Source organism: Bufo bufo, chromosome 1 (assembly GCF_905171765.1).
Source record: "Bufo bufo chromosome 1, aBufBuf1.1, whole genome shotgun sequence".
NCBI classification, from domain to species: Eukaryota; Metazoa; Chordata; class Amphibia; order Anura; family Bufonidae; genus Bufo; species Bufo bufo.
This window is the reverse complement of record NC_053389.1, coordinates 811,814,936-811,832,961: the sequence shown is the minus strand read 5'-3', so window position 1 is coordinate 811,832,961 and position 18,026 is coordinate 811,814,936. Positions and strand designations below refer to the sequence as shown.

Genomic DNA, 18,026 nt, shown 5'->3' with positions numbered 1-18,026 from the left:
GTCCTTTCTGGTGCTGGTTGACAGGGACCGTCCGGCAGATTTGCAGTAAGAATGGTGGGAGTGCGGGAGCAGGCAGATGAGGGGCGGAGCAGACAGATGAGAGGTGGAGCAGTCAGATGAGGGGCGGAGCAGACAGATGAGGGGTGGAGCAGACAGATGAGGGGTGGAGCAGTCAGATGAGGGGCGGAGCAGGCTGTCCTGCCACACGTGACTGCTCCTATGTTACCAGGCATAGGGGCTGAGGAGAGGTTAGGGGGCTGATGAAAGGCTGGGGTTCTAATTAATATTAGGGGTCTGACCATGGGTCTAATGAATTTTTTTTTTTTTCTTATTGTCCTCCTCTAAAACTTAGGTGTGTCTTATAGGGCAAAAAATATTGTATATTCTTGTACATAGGAGCAGTATTATAGTAGTTATATTCTTGTATATAGGAGGCAGTATTATAGTAGTTATAGTACATAGGAGGCAGTATTATAGTAGTTATATTCCTGTACATAGGAGCAGTATTATAGTAGTTATATTCCTGTACATAGGAGCAGTATTATAGTAGTTATATTCTTGTACATAGGAGCAGTATTATAGTAGTTATATTCTTGTACATAGGAGCAGTATTATAGTAGTTATATTCTTGTACATAATAGCAATATTATAGTAGTTATATTCTTGTACATAGGAGCAGTATTATAGTAGTTATATTCTTGTACATAATAGCAATATTATAGTAGTTATATTCTTGTACATAGGAGGCAGTATTATAGTAGTTATATTCTTGTACACAGGAGGTAGTATTATAGTAGTTATATTCTTGTACATAGGAGGCAGCATTATAGTAGTTATATTCTTGTACATAGGAGCAGTATTATAGTAGTTATATTCTTGTACATAGGAGCAGTATTATAGTAGTTATATTCTTGTACATAGGAGCAGTATTATAGTAGTTATATTCTTGTACATAGGAGCAGTATTATAGTAGTTATATTCTTGTACATAGGAATAGTATTATAGTAGTTATATTCTTGTACATAGGAGGCAGCATTATAGTAGTTATATTCTTGTACATAGGAGCAGTATTATAGTAGTTATATTCTTGTACATAGGAGCAGTATTATAGTAGTTATATTCTTGTACATAGGAGCAGTATTATAGTAGTTATATTCTTGTACATAGGAGCAGTATTATAGTAGTTGTATTCTTGTACATAGGAGCAGTATTATAGTAGTTATATTCTTGTACATAGGAGGCAGTATTATAGTAGTTATATTCTTGTACATAGGAGGCAGTATTATAGTAGTTATATTCTTGTACATAGGAGCAGTATTATAGTAGTTATATTCTTGTACATAGGAGGCAGTATTATAGTAGTTATATTCTTGTACATAGGAGGCAGTATTATAGTAGTTATATTCTTGTACATAGGAGCAGTATTATAGTAGTTATATTCTTGTACATAGGAGCAGTATTATAGTAGTTATATTCTTGTATATAGGAGGCAGTATTATAGTAGTTATATTCTTGTACATAGGAGGCAGTATTATAGTAGTTATATTCTTGTACATAGGAGGCAGTATTATAGTAGTTATATTCTTGTACATAGGAGCAGTATTATAGTAGTTATATTCCTGTACATAGGAGCAGTATTATAGTAGTTATATTCCTGTACATAGTACATAGGAGGCAGTATTATAGTAGTTATATTCTTGTATATAGGAGCAGTATTATAGTAGTTATATTCTTGTACATAGGAGCAGTATTATAGTAGTTATATTCTTGTACATAGGAGGCAGTATTATAGTAGTTATATTCTTGTACATAGGAGGCAGTATTATAGTAGTTATATTCTTGTACACAGGAGGCAGTATTATAGTAGTTATATTCTTGTACACAGGAGGTAGTATTATAGTAGTTATATTCTTGTACATAGGGGCAGTATTATAGTAGTTATATTCTTGTACATAGGAGCAGTATTATAGTAGTTATATTATTGTACATAGGAGCAGTATTATAGCAGTTATATACTTGTACATAGGAGCAGTATTATAGTAGTTATATTCCTGTACATAGGAGGCAGTATTATAGTAGTTATATTCTTGTACACAGGAGGCAGTATTATAGTAGTTATATTCTTGTACATAGGAGCAGTATTATAGTAGTTATATTATTGTACATAGGAGCAGTATTATAGCAGTTATATACTTGTACATAGGAGCAGTATTATAGCAGTTATATACTTGTACATAGGAGCAGTATTATAGTTATTCTGCTCTTTGCAGGTGGAAAGCTATTGGTTGCTCACTATGTACGGCTTTGATGCATTATTTCCAGAAGTTCCGAACTTTCAGCTGCAAAAATTACAGATCGGACAGATGTTCACAATAATACAGTAAATCTAATATATTATATATAAATAGTGATTCTTTATAACAAGTCGTTGCGTTTATATGTCATACTATCACAAACGAGATCTGGAAAATGTTTTATTCTCAAAATTAATATTTCTAAATATATGTAGAATTAGTGAAAGGGTTAAACGAAACCCAGGTCCTTGGATCCACAAGATCAGTGCTATAGTCCTTCCATCCTGCACTGCAGGGAGTCAATTTTAAGAAATACGCATCGTCCTCCTATCCGACCACAGGCAGTCCAAGGTCAGAGCCAAGGAGGAAGAAAACTGGAGGGGATGACCAGCAGAGCCCACCGCGTCGTCATCGTCATCATCCATCAGACACGTCACATCAGCCAAAGATACCGGGATCATGAAGCTGAAAACTGCACAGGAGACGGTGGAAATCATCCAGAGACCAAGCAGAAGCATTTCCAGAAGTCCCAGCGTCCACATTACTACTGCTGGCCGGACTGGGAAAGGAGAAAATATAGAATTATAGGAATGTACATAGAGACCACATCGCCCTGCAGGAGGAGGGGCAGACTCATAGCTCCTTCTATATGTATCACCCTGCAGGAGGAGGAGCAGACTCATAGCTCCTTCTATATGTATCACCCTGCAGGAGGAGGGGCAGACTCATAGCTCCTTCTATATGTATCACCCTGCAGGAGGAGGAGCAGACTCATAGCTCCTTCTATATGTATCATCCTGCAGGAGGAGGAGCAGACTCATAGCTCCTTCTATATGTATCACCCTGCAGGAGGAGGAGCAGACTCATAGCTCCTTCTATATGTATCACCCTGCAGGAGGAGGGGCAGACTCATAGCTCCTTCTATATGTATCACCCTGCAGGAGGAGGAGCAGACTCATAGCTCCTTCTATATGTATCACCCTGCAGGAGGAGGGGCAGACTCATAGCTCCTTCTATATGTATCACCCTGCAGGAGGAGGGGCAAACTCATAGCTCCTTCTATATGTATCACCCTGCAGGAGGAGGGGCAGACTCATAGCTCCTTCTATATGTATCACCCTGCAGGAGGAGGAGCAGACTCATAGCTCCTTCTATATGTATCACCCTGCAGGAGGAGGAGCAGACTCATAGCTCCTTCTATATGTATCACCCTGCAGGAGGAGGAGCAGACTCATAGCTCCTTCTATATGTATAACCCTGCAGGAGGAGGAGCAGACTCATAGCTCCTTCTATATGTATCACCCTGCAGGAGGAGGAGCAGACTCATAGCTCCTTCTATATGTATCACCCTGCAGGAGGAGGAGCAGACTCATAGCTCCTTCTATATGTATCACCCTGCAGGAGGAGGAGCAGACTCATAGCTCCTTCTATATGTATCACCCTGCAGGAGGAGGGGCAGACTCATAGCTCCTTCTATATGTATCACCCTGCAGGGGGAGGGGCAGACTGATAGCTCTTTCTATATGTATCACCCTGCAGGAGGAGGAGCAGACTCATAGCTCCTTCTATATGTATCACCCTGCAGGAGGAGGGGCAGACTCATAGCTCCTTCTATATGTATCACCCTGCAGGAGGAGGGGCAGACTCATAGCTCCTTCTATATGTATAACCCTGCAGGAGGAGGAGCAGACTCATAGCTCCTTCTATATGTATCACCCTGCAGGAGGAGGAGCAGACTCATAGCTCCTTCTATATGTATCACCCTGCAGGAGGAGGAGCAGACTCATAGCTCCTTCTATATGTATCACCCTGCAGGGGGAGGGGCAGACTCATAGCTCCTTCTATATGTATCACCCTGCAGGAGGAGGAGCAGACTCATAGCTCCTTCTATATGTATCACCCTGCAGGAGGAGGAGCAGACTCATAGCTCCCTTCTATATGTATCACCCTGCAGGAGGAGGGGCAGACTCATAGCTCCTTCTATATGTATCACCCTGCAGGAGGAGGGGCAGACTCATAGCTCCTTCTATATGTATCACCCTGCAGGAGGAGGGGCAGACTCATAGCTCCTTCTATATGTATCACCCTGCAGGAGGAGGGGCAGACTCATAGCTCCTTCTATATGTATAACCCTGCAGGAGGAGGAGCAGACTCATAGCTCCTTCTATATGTATCACCCTGCAGGAGGAGGAGCAGACTCATAGCTCCTTCTATATGTATCACCCTGCAGGAGGAGGGGCAGACTCATAGCTCCTTCTATATGTATCACCCTGCAGGGGGAGGGGCAGACTGATAGCTCTTTCTATATGTATCACCCTGCAGGAGGAGGAGCAGACTCATAGCTCCTTCTATATGTATCACCCTGCAGGAGGAGGGGCAGACTCATAGCTCCTTCTATATGTATCACCCTGCAGGAGGAGGAGCAGACTCATAGCTCCTTCTATATGTATCACCCTGCAGGAGGAGGGGCAGACTCATAGCTCCTTCTATATGTATCACCCGGCAGGAGGAGGAGCAGACTCATAGCTCCTTCTATATGTATCACCCTGCAGGAGGAGGGGCAGACTCATAGCTCCTTCTATATGTATAACCCTGCAGGAGGAGGAGCAGACTCATAGCTCCTTCTATATGTATCACCCTGCAGGAGGAGGAGCAGACTCATAGCTCCTTCTATATGTATCACCCTGCAGGAGGAGGGGCAGACTCATAGCTCCTTCTATATGTATCACCCTGCAGGAGGAGGGGCAGACTCATAGCTCCTTCTATATGTATCACCCTGCAGGAGGAGGAGCAGACTCATAGCTCCTTCTATATGTATCACCCTGCAGGAGGAGGAGCAGACTCATAGCTCCTTCTATATGTATCACCCTGCAGGAGGAGGAGCAGACTCATAGCTCCTTCTATATGTATCACCCTGCAGGAGGAGGAGCAGACTCATAGCTCCTTCTATATGTATCACCCTGCAGGAGGAGGAGCAGACTCATAGCTCCTTCTATATGTATCACCCTGCAGGGGGAGGGGCAGACTCATAGCTCCTTCTATATGTATCGCCCTGCAGGAGGAGGGGCAGACTCATAGCTCCTTCTATATGTATCGCCCTGCAGGAGGAGGAGCAGACTCATAGCTCCTTCTATATGTATCGCCCTGCAGGAGGAGGAGCAGACTCATAGCTCCTTCTATATGTATCACCCTGCAGGAGGAGGAGCAGACTCATAGCTCCTTCTATATGTATCACCCTTCAGGAGGAGGAGCAGACTCATAGCTCCTTCTATATGTATCACCCTGCAGGAGGAGGAGCAGACTCATAGCTCCTTCTATATGTATCACCCTGCAGGAGGAGGAGCAGACTCATAGCTCCTTCTATATGTATCACCCTGCAGGAGGAGGAGCAGACTCATAGCTCCTTCTATATGTATCACCCTGCAGGAGGAGGGGCAGACTCATAGCTCCTTCTATATGTATCACCCTGCAGGAGGAGGGGCAGACTCATAGCTCCTTCTATATGTATCACCCTGCAGGAGGAGGGGCAGACTCATAGCTCCTTCTATATGTATCACCCTGCAGGAGGAGGAGCAGACTCATAGCTCCTTCTATATGTATCACCCTGCAGGAGGAGGGGCAGACTCATAGCTCCTTCTATATGTATCACCCTGCAGGAGGAGGGGCAGACTCATAGCTCCTTCTATATGTATCACCCTGCAGGAGGAGGGGCAGACTCATAGCTCCTTCTATATGTATCACCCTGCAGGAGGAGGAGCAGACTCATAGCTCCTTCTATATGTATCACCCTGCAGGAGGAGGGGCAGACTCATAGCTCCTTCTATATGTATCACCCTGCAGGGGGAGGGGCAGACTCATAGCTCCTTCTATATCTATCACCCTGCAGGAGGAGGAGCAGACTCATAGCTCCTTCTATATGTATCACCCTGCAGGAGGAGGGGCAGACTCATAGCTCCTTCTATATGTATCACCCTGCAGGAGGAGGGGCAGACTCATAGCTCCTTCTATATGTATCACCCTGCAGGAGGAGGAGCAGACTCATAGCTCCTTCTATATGTATCACCCTGCAGGAGGAGGAGCAGACTCATAGCTCCTTCTATATGTATCACCCTGCAGGAGGAGGAGCAGACTCATAGCTCCTTCTATATGTATCACCCTGCAGGAGGAGGGGCAGACTCATAGCTCCTTCTATATGTATCACCCCGCAGGAGGAGGAGCAGACTCATATCTTCTTCTATATGTATCACCCTGCAGGAGGAGGGGCAGACTCATAGCTCCTTCTATATGTATCACCCTGCAGGAGGAGGGGCAGACTCATAGCTCCTTCTATATGTATCACCCTGCAGGAGGAGGGGCAGACTCATAGCTCCTATATGTATCACCCTGCAGGAGGAGGAGCAGACTCATAGCTCCTTCTATATGTATCACCCTGCAGGAGGAGGAGCAGACTCATAGCTCCTTCTATATGTATCACCCTGCAGGAGGAGGAGCAGACTCATAGCTCCTTCTATATGTATCACCCTGCAGGAGGAGGAGCAGACTCATAGCTCTTTCTATATGTATCACCCTGCAGGAGGAGGGGCAGACTCATAGCTCCTTCTATATGTATCACCCGGAAGGAGGAGGGGCAGACTCATAGCTCCTTCTATATGTATCACCCTGCAGGAGGAGGGGCAGACTCATAGCTCCTTCTATATGTATCACCCTGCAGGAGGAGGGGCAGACTCATAGCTCCTTCTATATGTATCACCCTGCAGGAGGAGGGGCAGACTCATAGCTCCTTCTATATGTATCACCCTGCAGGAGGAGGAGCAGACTCATAGCTCCTTCTATATGTATCACCCTGCAGGAGGAGGAGCAGACTCATAGCTCCTTCTATATGTATCACCCTGCAGGGGGAGGAGCAGACTCATAGCTCCTTCTATATGTATCACCCTGCAGGAGGAGGGGCAGACTCATAGCTCCTTCTATATGTATCACCCTGCAGGAGGAGGGGCAGACTCATAGCTCCTTCTATATGTATCACCCTGCAGGAGGAGGGGCAGACTCATAGCTCCTTCTATATGTATCACCCTACAGGGGGAGGGGCAGACTCATAGCTCCTTCTATATGTATCACCCTGCAGGAGGAGGAGCAGACTCATGGCTCCTTCTATATGTATCACCCTGCAGGAGGAGGGGCAGACTCATGGCTCCTTCTATATGTATCACCCTGCAGGAGGAGGAGCAGACTCATGGCTCCTTCTATATGTATCACCCTGCAGGAGGAGGGGCAGACTCATAGCTCCTTCTATATGTATAACCCTGCAGGAGGAGGAGCAGACTCATAGCTCCTTCTATATGTATCACCCTGCAGTAGGAGGAGCAGACTCATAGCTCCTTCTATATGTATCACCCTGCAGGAGGAGGAGCAGACTCATAGCTCCTTCTATATGTATCACCCTGCAGGAGGAGGGGCAGACTCATAGCTCCTTCTATATGTATCACCCTGCAGTAGGAGGAGCAGACTCATAGCTCCTTCTATATGTATCACCCTGCAGGAGGAGGAGCAGACTCATAGCTCCTTCTATATGTATCACCCTGCAGGAGGAGGGGCAGACTCATAGCTCCTTCTATATGTATCACCCTGCAGGAGGAGGAGCAGACTCATAGCTCCCTTCTATATGTATCACCCTGCAGGAGGAGGGGCAGACTCATAGCTCCTTCTATATGTATCACCCTGCAGGAGGAGGGGCAGACTCATAGCTCCTTCTATATGTATCACCCTGCAGGAGGAGGGGCAGACTCATAGCTCCTTCTATATGTATAACCCTGCAGGAGGAGGAGCAGACTCATAGCTCCTTCTATATGTATCACCCTGCAGGAGGAGGAGCAGACTCATAGCTCCTTCTATATGTATCACCCTGCAGGAGGAGGGGCAGACTCATAGCTCCTTCTATATGTATCACCCTGCAGGGGGAGGGGCAGACTGATAGCTCTTTCTATATGTATCACCCTGCAGGAGGAGGAGCAGACTCATAGCTCCTTCTATATGTATCACCCTGCAGGAGGAGGGGCAGACTCATAGCTCCTTCTATATGTATCACCCTGCAGGAGGAGGAGCAGACTCATAGCTCCTTCTATATGTATCACCCTGCAGGGGGAGGGGCAGACTGATAGCTCTTTCTATATGTATCACCCTGCAGGAGGAGGAGCAGACTCATAGCTCCTTCTATATGTATCACCCTGCAGGAGGAGGGGCAGACTCATAGCTCCTTCTATATGTATCACCCTGCAGGAGGAGGGGCAGACTCATAGCTCCTTCTATATGTATCACCCTGCAGGAGGAGGGGCAGACTCATAGCTCCTATATGTATCACCCTGCAGGAGGAGGAGCAGACTCATAGCTCCTTCTATATGTATCACCCTGCAGGAGGAGGAGCAGACTCATAGCTCCTTCTATATGTATCACCCTGCAGGAGGAGGAGCAGACTCATAGCTCCTTCTATATGTATCACCCTGCAGGAGGAGGAGCAGACTCATAGCTCTTTCTATATGTATCACCCTGCAGGAGGAGGGGCAGACTCATAGCTCCTTCTATATGTATCACCCGGAAGGAGGAGGGGCAGACTCATAGCTCCTTCTATATGTATCACCCTGCAGGAGGAGGGGCAGACTCATAGCTCCTTCTATATGTATCACCCTGCAGGAGGAGGGGCAGACTCATAGCTCCTTCTATATGTATCACCCTGCAGGAGGAGGGGCAGACTCATAGCTCCTTCTATATGTATCACCCTGCAGGAGGAGGAGCAGACTCATAGCTCCTTCTATATGTATCACCCTGCAGGAGGAGGAGCAGACTCATAGCTCCTTCTATATGTATCACCCTGCAGGGGGAGGAGCAGACTCATAGCTCCTTCTATATGTATCACCCTGCAGGAGGAGGGGCAGACTCATAGCTCCTTCTATATGTATCACCCTGCAGGAGGAGGGGCAGACTCATAGCTCCTTCTATATGTATCACCCTGCAGGAGGAGGGGCAGACTCATAGCTCCTTCTATATGTATCACCCTACAGGGGGAGGGGCAGACTCATAGCTCCTTCTATATGTATCACCCTGCAGGAGGAGGGGCAGACTCATAGCTCCTTCTATATGTATCACCCTGCAGGAGGAGGGGCAGACTCATGGCTCCTTCTATATGTATCACCCTGCAGGAGGAGGGGCAGACTCATAGCTCCTTCTATATGTATCACCCTGCAGGAGGAGGGGCAGACTCATAGCTCCTTCTATATGTATCACCCTGCAGGAGGAGGGGCAGACTCATGGCTCCCATCTAGTGGTATCACTTACTGGATGGCTGCAGGGTCGTTGAAGGTGACCAGCAGGTCGGTGGCGTGCTGCTGTAGACGGAATATCGCCATATGTATAGTCACCGTATTCTGAGCCTGAATAGGAAGAGATAATATAATATAAGTGACCCTTCATTGGTCAGAAACAATGAAACTGCAATTTCCAACAGATGTCAGTGCATGCTGGGAGTTGCAGTTCCACCAGCAGCACATATAGGGTGCAGTACTTACCTGCTCATTGAACTTAGAGACTAGCTGGTGCCCTGTAAGTGCCCATGCACTGGAGCAGCTGGTGAGAGATAGCTGTGCCAGGGGCAGGGGCTCCACGCTCACAACCTCTGCTCTGCCCTCAGCATCATTGCTCGCAGCAACGTCTTCAAAGTGGTATCTGCAGCACAGAAATTCAGGATGACACTTACTTAGCATTTTTCCATGAGCCCCTGAGAGAGCGCCTCCGTCAGGACTGGACGCCCCTGTGCCGAGCTTTGAAAGGAGGGACCTTGCCCCTATAGCACCGGTTTATTGTGAGAACTCTTCCTCATCTTACTGCGGTAAAATTCTAAGAATTCTCTCTTTTTTATAAAAAAATTTTTTACTAAGAAAAACTTCATCTGACAAGAAGCCACTGTGCCTTAAGATCTCCCTCTCAAAAACCAAGCTGCTAGATGAAAGCTTTTCACTTCCGGCCCCCGAAACAAAAGGTCCCGTCTTGACGGAAGAATCCAGGGGTCTGTCAGGGACAGCTTTCTCAAGCCAAGTGACCCAGGTCCTCCTTGGCCAGAAAGGGGCAACGAGAATAAGCCTCGTCTGTTCCTGCCTCAACTTCTGTAACGCTCTCGGGAGTAGTCTTAGCGGAGGAAAAGCGGACTGCACTTGATCCGGCCACGGAAGAGAGAAAGCGCCTAGCCCTAAAGGAAGATCGAAGAGTTTAGGGAAAAGAGACGTTTGCCTTTGCTGTTCTGTCTCTATCTGGTGATGACCCCAAAGCTGGACAATTTGATGGAAGACCTCTTGATTCGGACACCGCTCTCCTTGGTCTAGGTGGTTTCTGCTTAAAAAAAATCTGCCACCTTGTTTTCTGATCCTTTTAGGTGCGTCACCTTGATAAAGGGAACAAGAGGCAAAATTAGAGAAGCTGTCCACTGTGAAGGCCATTAGATCTTCTGATTTGGTTCCTCACTGCCTGCTCAGGTAGGATACTACGGTAGTATTGTCCGAAAATATTTTTACCCCTTTTCCTGGAAGCTTGGGTAGAAACCCCCTCAGGGCTAGAGAAACAGCTCTTAATTCTCTCACATTTATGACTCCAGACTCCCCATTGACAAAACGCACTCCCCCCCCCCATCCGGTAGGACTGGCGTCGGTGGTAATCGTTATCTGTTTTTGTAGATTCCACGGAAACCCCTGAGATATATTTGCCACCAGGTTAGGGACTGTACTACCTGAGGGGTGAAGAGGTGCATCCAGAGGGGACCACGAACCCTTCCATTCCTTCAGGATTTGCCTCTGAAGCATCCTGGAATGAAAATGGGACCAACCGACTGGTGGGATTGTTGAGGTCATCCTGCCTAAGACAGACATGCCCTCTTTGATGGTTCGTCTCTTTGGGGCTACCAGAGCCTGAATGTCCTGCCCTAGGGCGAGTCATCTTGTGATGAGGGAGGATACATCGCCGTTGTACCGAGTCCAGGATTAATCCCAGGAAGACACAGTTCTGACCAGATATGACTTTGCCCAATTTAACTGCCAACCGATCCTTTGAAGAATTTTTAGCACTTCAAGAAGATTTACTGATTCTGCTACCACCAAGAGATCGTCTAAATAGGGAGTAATTAGAGAGGAGCCCCTTTGTCTTTTCCCTTATGTGGGCCATCACCTCCACTCCATTGTGAACTTTTTGTATTTGAGCTACTGATTTAATTCTCTCAAATTTATGATCATCCGAAAAGAGCCGTCTGGTTCGGGGACCAGTAAAACACACTTTTTCTAAGTCTCGAACTAAAACTTCCTTTTTTAATAAAGAAAAATCTCTTCCCTTAATGCCACTTTTTTCCCCGAATTTGCAGATAGATCTGTGATTTTTAGTCTTTTCCCGGAGGAGGGGAGAAAAACTCTAGGCGAAAACCCTCTTTTATTATTTCGTTTATCCACCGGCTTGCTGAGATCTTCTGAGGAAAAAAAAAAGAACAGGTCTTCTCCCCCACTGCCCCATAATGGTCATTGCTGACCTGACTTAGGCCCTGAACCAGACTGGGAGTTGAAGAGGAACCACTTTGTATTTTTTTTACCTCTTGATTCCCTCCGGTTATTTTGTTGTTTTCTCTCGGATCTATTGAAACCTCCCCAGTTCTTACGAGAAAAAAAAACTGCTTTCTAGGGGGCTTAAAAACAGGAAACCCCTTCTTACGGTCAGAGGATCGCCAGACCAACCTCTAGGCCAGATAGCTCTCCTAGCAGAGTCTGACATGGCTGCCGACCTGGCATCCGCTGAGGCATCAGAGATGAAATCCACCGCCTGGAAAATTGTTGGAAAAACTGCGAGAAGTTGACCTCTAGAGATTTTATTTCGGATATGAGATTCCAACTCCTGCAACCATAATTTTAGGGATCTGGCTGTAGATGTAGCGGCCATGTTAGTCTTAATGCCCTGGGTAGAGGCCTCCCACACTTAAGATAGACCTCTGCCCTTTAATGTACCAAGGTCTTCAAAAGGAAGGGCCGCTCTTTTTGAGATTTTGGCTACCGGGGCGTCTAATTTTGGAGGATTCACCATCATCAAAGGGATATTTCCTCTTTACACTTCTAAGGATAACTTTTTTTTTTTTTATCAGGCTTCTTCCACTCTTTTTGAATTAGATATTTAACCGGAAGACCCTCGGACGCTTATGTCCCAAGTCCACAAACGTAATGTCTTGGACCAACTTCTGCTCCCTGGCCTCATCATGATCGCTTTAAGTAAGGAATCCGAATCCTCTGGGAAAAATAGGGGTCTAGCGGAGGATTCTTCAGCCGAGGAAGAACTTGAATCGCCCAGGACCTCTCCCTGTCCGTTTCCATCAGAGGATTCTGAATCTGAGATCACATGCAGAGGTGGGGAGACATTTTTTTTTTTAAACGCTTTCCTAGAATTAGAGACTTCAGATTTAGGCCCCCTTCACGCGGGCGTAGCGGGTGAGGGCCGGAGGCGATGCAGGTGTGTCCAGGGAAAATCGTGCAAGTAGGCGCGCAATTTCAGTCAGTTTTGACCGTGATCGCATTCCGTTGTTCAGTTTTTTTCCGCGCGAGTGCAAAAATGTGGTCCCTGGACTTCTTCTTGAAGGACCTTTGCTGATGTCATCGTGCTCACCACATGGTGACGTCAGCACAGGTCCTGCTGAATGAAGATGGAAGGTCCTTTTGCAGGTCCTTCAAGAAGAAGAAAGAAGTGGATGGGGCGAGTAACGTGCTTATTATTTTTTAACCCTGAATTGACATTTGACTTATTTTCCCATCTAACCATGTCATAATGGAAAATAATACAGTGAATGGGGTCCTGAGTCACTCATCCCTCGTCTCCATAGCAACCATGCGTGGAAAAATCGCACCACATCCGCACTTGCTTGCGATTTTCACACAGCCCCATTCATTTCTATGGGGCCTGCGTTGCGTGAAAAACGCAGAATATAGAACATGCTGCGATTTTCACGCAACGCACAAGTGATGCGTGAAAAACATCGCTCATCTGCACAGCCCCATAGAAGTGAATGGGTCCGGATTCAGTGCGGGTGCAATGCGTTCACCTCACGCATCGCACCCGCGCGGAAAACTCGCCCGTGTGAAAGGGGCCTAAACAACGTCCCCTGAAGCAGGGACGGGGATTCATCCTCAACTACTCCGCTCACACATTGCGGACAGGGACTTGGAGGAAGCACGTTTTTTCTCGCACACTGCACACGCCTTTCCTTTAGGTCTCATGCACATGAACGTATATTCTTTCCGGGTTTTTTGTTTTGCAGACCGTATACGGAACCATTCATTTCAATGGGTCCGCAAAAAAAAAAAAAAAAAAAAAAAACAACAACTGACGTTTCTCCGTGTGTATTCCGTTTCGCAAAAAAAATATAGAACATGTCATATTATTGTCCGCATTACGGACAAGGATAGGACTGTTTTATCAGGGGCCGGCTGTTCTGTTCCGCAAAATACGGAATGCACATGGATGTCATCCGTATTTTTTGCGGACCGCAAAATATATACGTTCGTGTGCATGAGCCCTTAGTCTTAGACGTAGCTTTTCTAGGGCGCTCTTTGGTATTCTATAACATAAGAACAAGCCCCATTACACGCTCGATCTGCCATCATGACCATCCTGGACATCAGCGCGCTGATTACTCTCTTCTTCCATAACACAGGATGATGAGAGTTTTGCATTTAGGGCATCCACACCCCCCTCAGGCTGGCAGCACGCTGAGGTAAGTACAGGGTTTAAAACCCCCCGAGCCCTGGTCCCTGCCGGCGTTCCCATGCGGCCAAAACCAGAAGCAACTATCCCCAGGAAACAGCTGGTGCTATAGGGGCAAGGACCCTCCTTTGGGTGTCCTGTCCTGGATGGAGACGGTCTCTCAAGGGCGCTGTCATGGGCCTAGGGGTAAGAGGAGGTTTGGGTAACGAGGAGGCCCAGGAAATAACATACAGGAGGCCAGTAATGTCTGCAGAGGCTCCACTGACACCCGGTGGCCAATGTCAGAACTGCAAGAAGAAAACTCCCAATCTCCTCGCTCCTCACCTCGCAGCGTCCGGGTCCGACATCCCCTCCTGATACTCCAGGAGCTCCACGATGAAGCTCTGATCCGTCTGAGAGTGGACGAAGACCTCCTGGTTGTCAGGGACCTCCCGCATCTCACTGAGAGGAGACAATATATACATCACATAGAGAAACCCAGGAGCTGACAATCTAATCCTGTACCTGACCCCGCAGTATAGAGGAGACCTGTACATCACATCTACAGCCCAGGAGCTGACAATCTAATCCTGTACCTGACCCCGCAGTATAGAGGAGACCTGTACATCACATAGAGAAACCCAGGAGCTGACAATCTAATCCTGTACCTGACCCCGCAGTATAGAGGAGACCTGTACATCACATCTACAGCACAGGAGCTGACAATCTAATCCTGTACCTGACCCCGCAGTATAGAGGAGACCTGTACATCACATCTACAGCCCAGGAGCTGACAATCTAATCCTGTACCTGACCCCGCAGTATAGAGGAGACCTGTACATCACATCTACAGCCCAGGAGCTGACAATCTAATCCTGTACATCACATCTACAGCCCAGGAGCTGACAATCTAATCCAGTACCTGACCCCGCAGTATAGAGGAGACCTGTACATCACATCTACAGCCCAGGAGCTGACAATCTAATCCTGTACCTGACCTCGCAGTATAGAGGAGACCTGTACATCACATCTACAGCCCAGGAGCTGACAATCTAATCCTGTACCTGACCCCGCAGTATAGAGGAGACCTGTACATCACATCTACAGCCCAGGAGCTGACAATCTAATCCTGTACCTGACCCCGCAGTATAGAGGAGACCTGTACATCACATCTACAGCCCAGGAGCTGACAATCTAATCCTGTACCTGACCTCGCAGTATAGAGGAGACCTGTACATCACATCTACAGCACAGGAGCTGACAATCTAATCATGTACCTGACCCCGCAGTATAGAGGAGACCTGTACATCACATCTACAGCCCAGGAGCTGACAATCTAATCCTGTACCTGACCCCGCAGTATAGAGGAGACCTGTACATCACATCTACAGCCCAGGAGCTGACAATCTAATCCTGTACCTGACCTCGCAGTATAGAGGAGACCTGTACATCACATCTACAGCCCAGGAGCTGACAATCTAATCCTGTACCTGACCTCGCAGTATAGAGGAGACCTGTACATCACATCTACAGCCCAGGAGCTGACAATCTAATCCTGTACCTGACCCCGCAGTATAGAGGAGACCTGTACATCACATCTACAGCCCAGGAGCTGACAATCTAATCCTGTACCTGACCCCGCAGTATAGAGGAGACCTGTACATCACATCTACAGCCCAGGAGCTGACAATCTAATCCTGTACCTGACCCCGCAGTATAGAGGAGACCTGTACATCACATCTACAGCCCAGGAGCTGACAATCTAATCCTGTACCTGACCCCGCAGTATAGAGGAGACCTGTACATCACATCTACAGCCCAGGAGCTGACAATCTAATCCTGTACCTGACCCCGCAGTATAGAGGAGACCTGTACATCACATCTACAGCCCAGGAGCTGACAATCTAATCCTGTACCTGACCCCGCAGTATAGAGGAGACCTGTACATCACATCTACAGCCCAGGAGCTGACAATCTAATCCTGTACCTGACCCCGCAGTATAGAGGAGACCTGTACATCACATCTACAGCCCAGGAGCTGACAATCTAATCCTGTACCTGACCTCGCAGTATAGAGGAGACCTGTACATCACATCTACAGCCCAGGAGCTGACAATCTAATCCTGTACCTGACCCCGCAGTATAGAGGAGACCTGTACATCACATCTACAGCCCAGGAGCTGACAATCTAATCCTGTACCTGACCCCGCAGTATAGAGGAGACCTGTACATCACATCTACAGCCCAGGAGCTGACAATCTAATCCTGTACCTGACCCCGCAGTATAGAAGAGATCTGTACATCACATCTACAGCCCCAGGAGCTGACAATCTAATCCTGTACCTGACCCCGCAGTATAGAGGAGACCTGTACATCACATCTACAGCCCAGGAGCTGACAATCTAATCCTGTACCTGACGTCCTGGACATTGAGGGGCAAAACGGCAGAAAACGCTCCTCCGAACAGTGGACGCTGCTCTGAGTTTCCTTCCATCGCCGTTTCTATGGTTCCGCTTCCTGAACTGTTTAATTGACGCTAAAACTACATCTCCCGTCATGCACCGGGACATGAGACGTCCATTTCCGGTTCCAGGTCGTCAAGAATTCTAAAGCAAACTGGATTTTTTTTTTCCCCCCTTATTTTCTTATCGGTTCTTGTGTCGTCGTTACGTTTTTCCTTGACTTTAATTTAGTAATTTTTGTCGATTTTTTTTATTTTTTTTTTTATGGGATGGTCACGTGAGAAAGAGGTCACGTGTTGGTCAAGTCGCGCGGTCCTTGCGCACGCCAGATTAGTTCCGTGAGCTCCCGGCTGTGGAGGGAGCTGCGCATGCGCCCTTATTAATAGGCCTGTTCAGATGAAGCCTTTCTTTTCGTCTCTGGAATAGTCTCTCTTTTGCGCGGTTTATATGACGGCCATGTTTGTCATACCACTTTTAAGGAACATAGTGCAGAAAAAAATAAAAAGCAAAGACTATTTTTTATATATATATTTTTTTTTTTGCTTTGCCCAATTGTTTGTTGCTCCAGTGATATTGATAATTGTGTACAGCGCTTGATGTGAAGTAATTGTGAGGATTTACAGCAGGGGGCGCAGTAAGCTACTTCAGGCGACTTATCAAAAACGGGGTAAAGGAAAACAGTTAGGTGCTCATAGCAACCAATCAGATTGCACCTTTTATTTTTCAGAGCTCCTCTGGTAAATGAAAGGAGGAATCTGATTGGTTGCTATTTATCAAGCTGGTGTAGTCGCCCATAGCAACCAATCAGAATGCACCTTTTATTTTTCAGAGCTCCTCTGGTAAATGAAAGGAAGAATCTGATTGGTTGCTATTTATCAAGCTGGTGTAGTCGCCCAAAGCAACCAATCAGATTCCACCTTTTATTTTTCAGAGCTCCTCTGGTAAATGAAAGGAAGAATCTGATTGGTTGCTATTTATCAAGCTGGTGTAGTCGCCCATAGCAACCAATCAGATTCCACCTTTTATTTTTCAGAGCTCCTCTGGTAAATGAAAGGAGGAATCTGATTGGTTGCTATTTATCAAGCTGGTGTAGTCGTCCATAGCAACCAATCAGATTCCGCCATTAAATTTCCAAAGGAGCTTTGAAAAGTGAAAGGTGGAATATGATTGGATGCTTTGGGCGACACAGCCAGTATGCCTTTACACCAGTTTTGATAAATCTCCCCGTTGAACGTGGTCGCGCTAATAAAGCGGTTTGGACCTTGCAGGTTACAAGGCAACAACATTCCCGGTCATGAGGCGTGATGACATTGCGCTCTTTTATGTCGCCATGTAGCTCTAGTCGTACCAGGGAGCCAGATTGGACTGTTGCTTAGCAACAGACACCATGATGGATGAGGTGACCTGTCTGGTCTCCTGTCTAACGTGCAATCTGCTTGTTGTCACCAGCACTACTGGTATAGGGGCTCTTTCACACCAGCGGATGCCGTGCGGGTAATCTGCTGCGTGAAACAGAGCCAAG

At 46.9% G+C, this 18,026-nt stretch overlaps 1 protein-coding gene across 1 annotated transcript; it reads right to left on the bottom strand.

The window, feature by feature from the left end:
- Nucleotides 1-2,461: 2,461 nt before the first annotated feature.
- RANGRF (RAN guanine nucleotide release factor) lies at nucleotides 2,462-16,572 on the bottom strand. The gene is made up of 5 exons (XM_040415228.1): nucleotides 16,457-16,572; nucleotides 14,388-14,504; nucleotides 9,854-10,010; nucleotides 9,624-9,718; nucleotides 2,462-2,853 (listed from the first exon to the last, which is right to left on the bottom strand). Exons 1-5 carry the CDS (start codon nucleotides 16,534-16,536, stop codon nucleotides 2,733-2,735), a joined length of 570 nt encoding a protein of 189 aa, XP_040271162.1. The 5' UTR covers nucleotides 16,537-16,572; the 3' UTR covers nucleotides 2,462-2,732.
- Nucleotides 16,573-18,026: the final 1,454 nt, after the last annotated feature.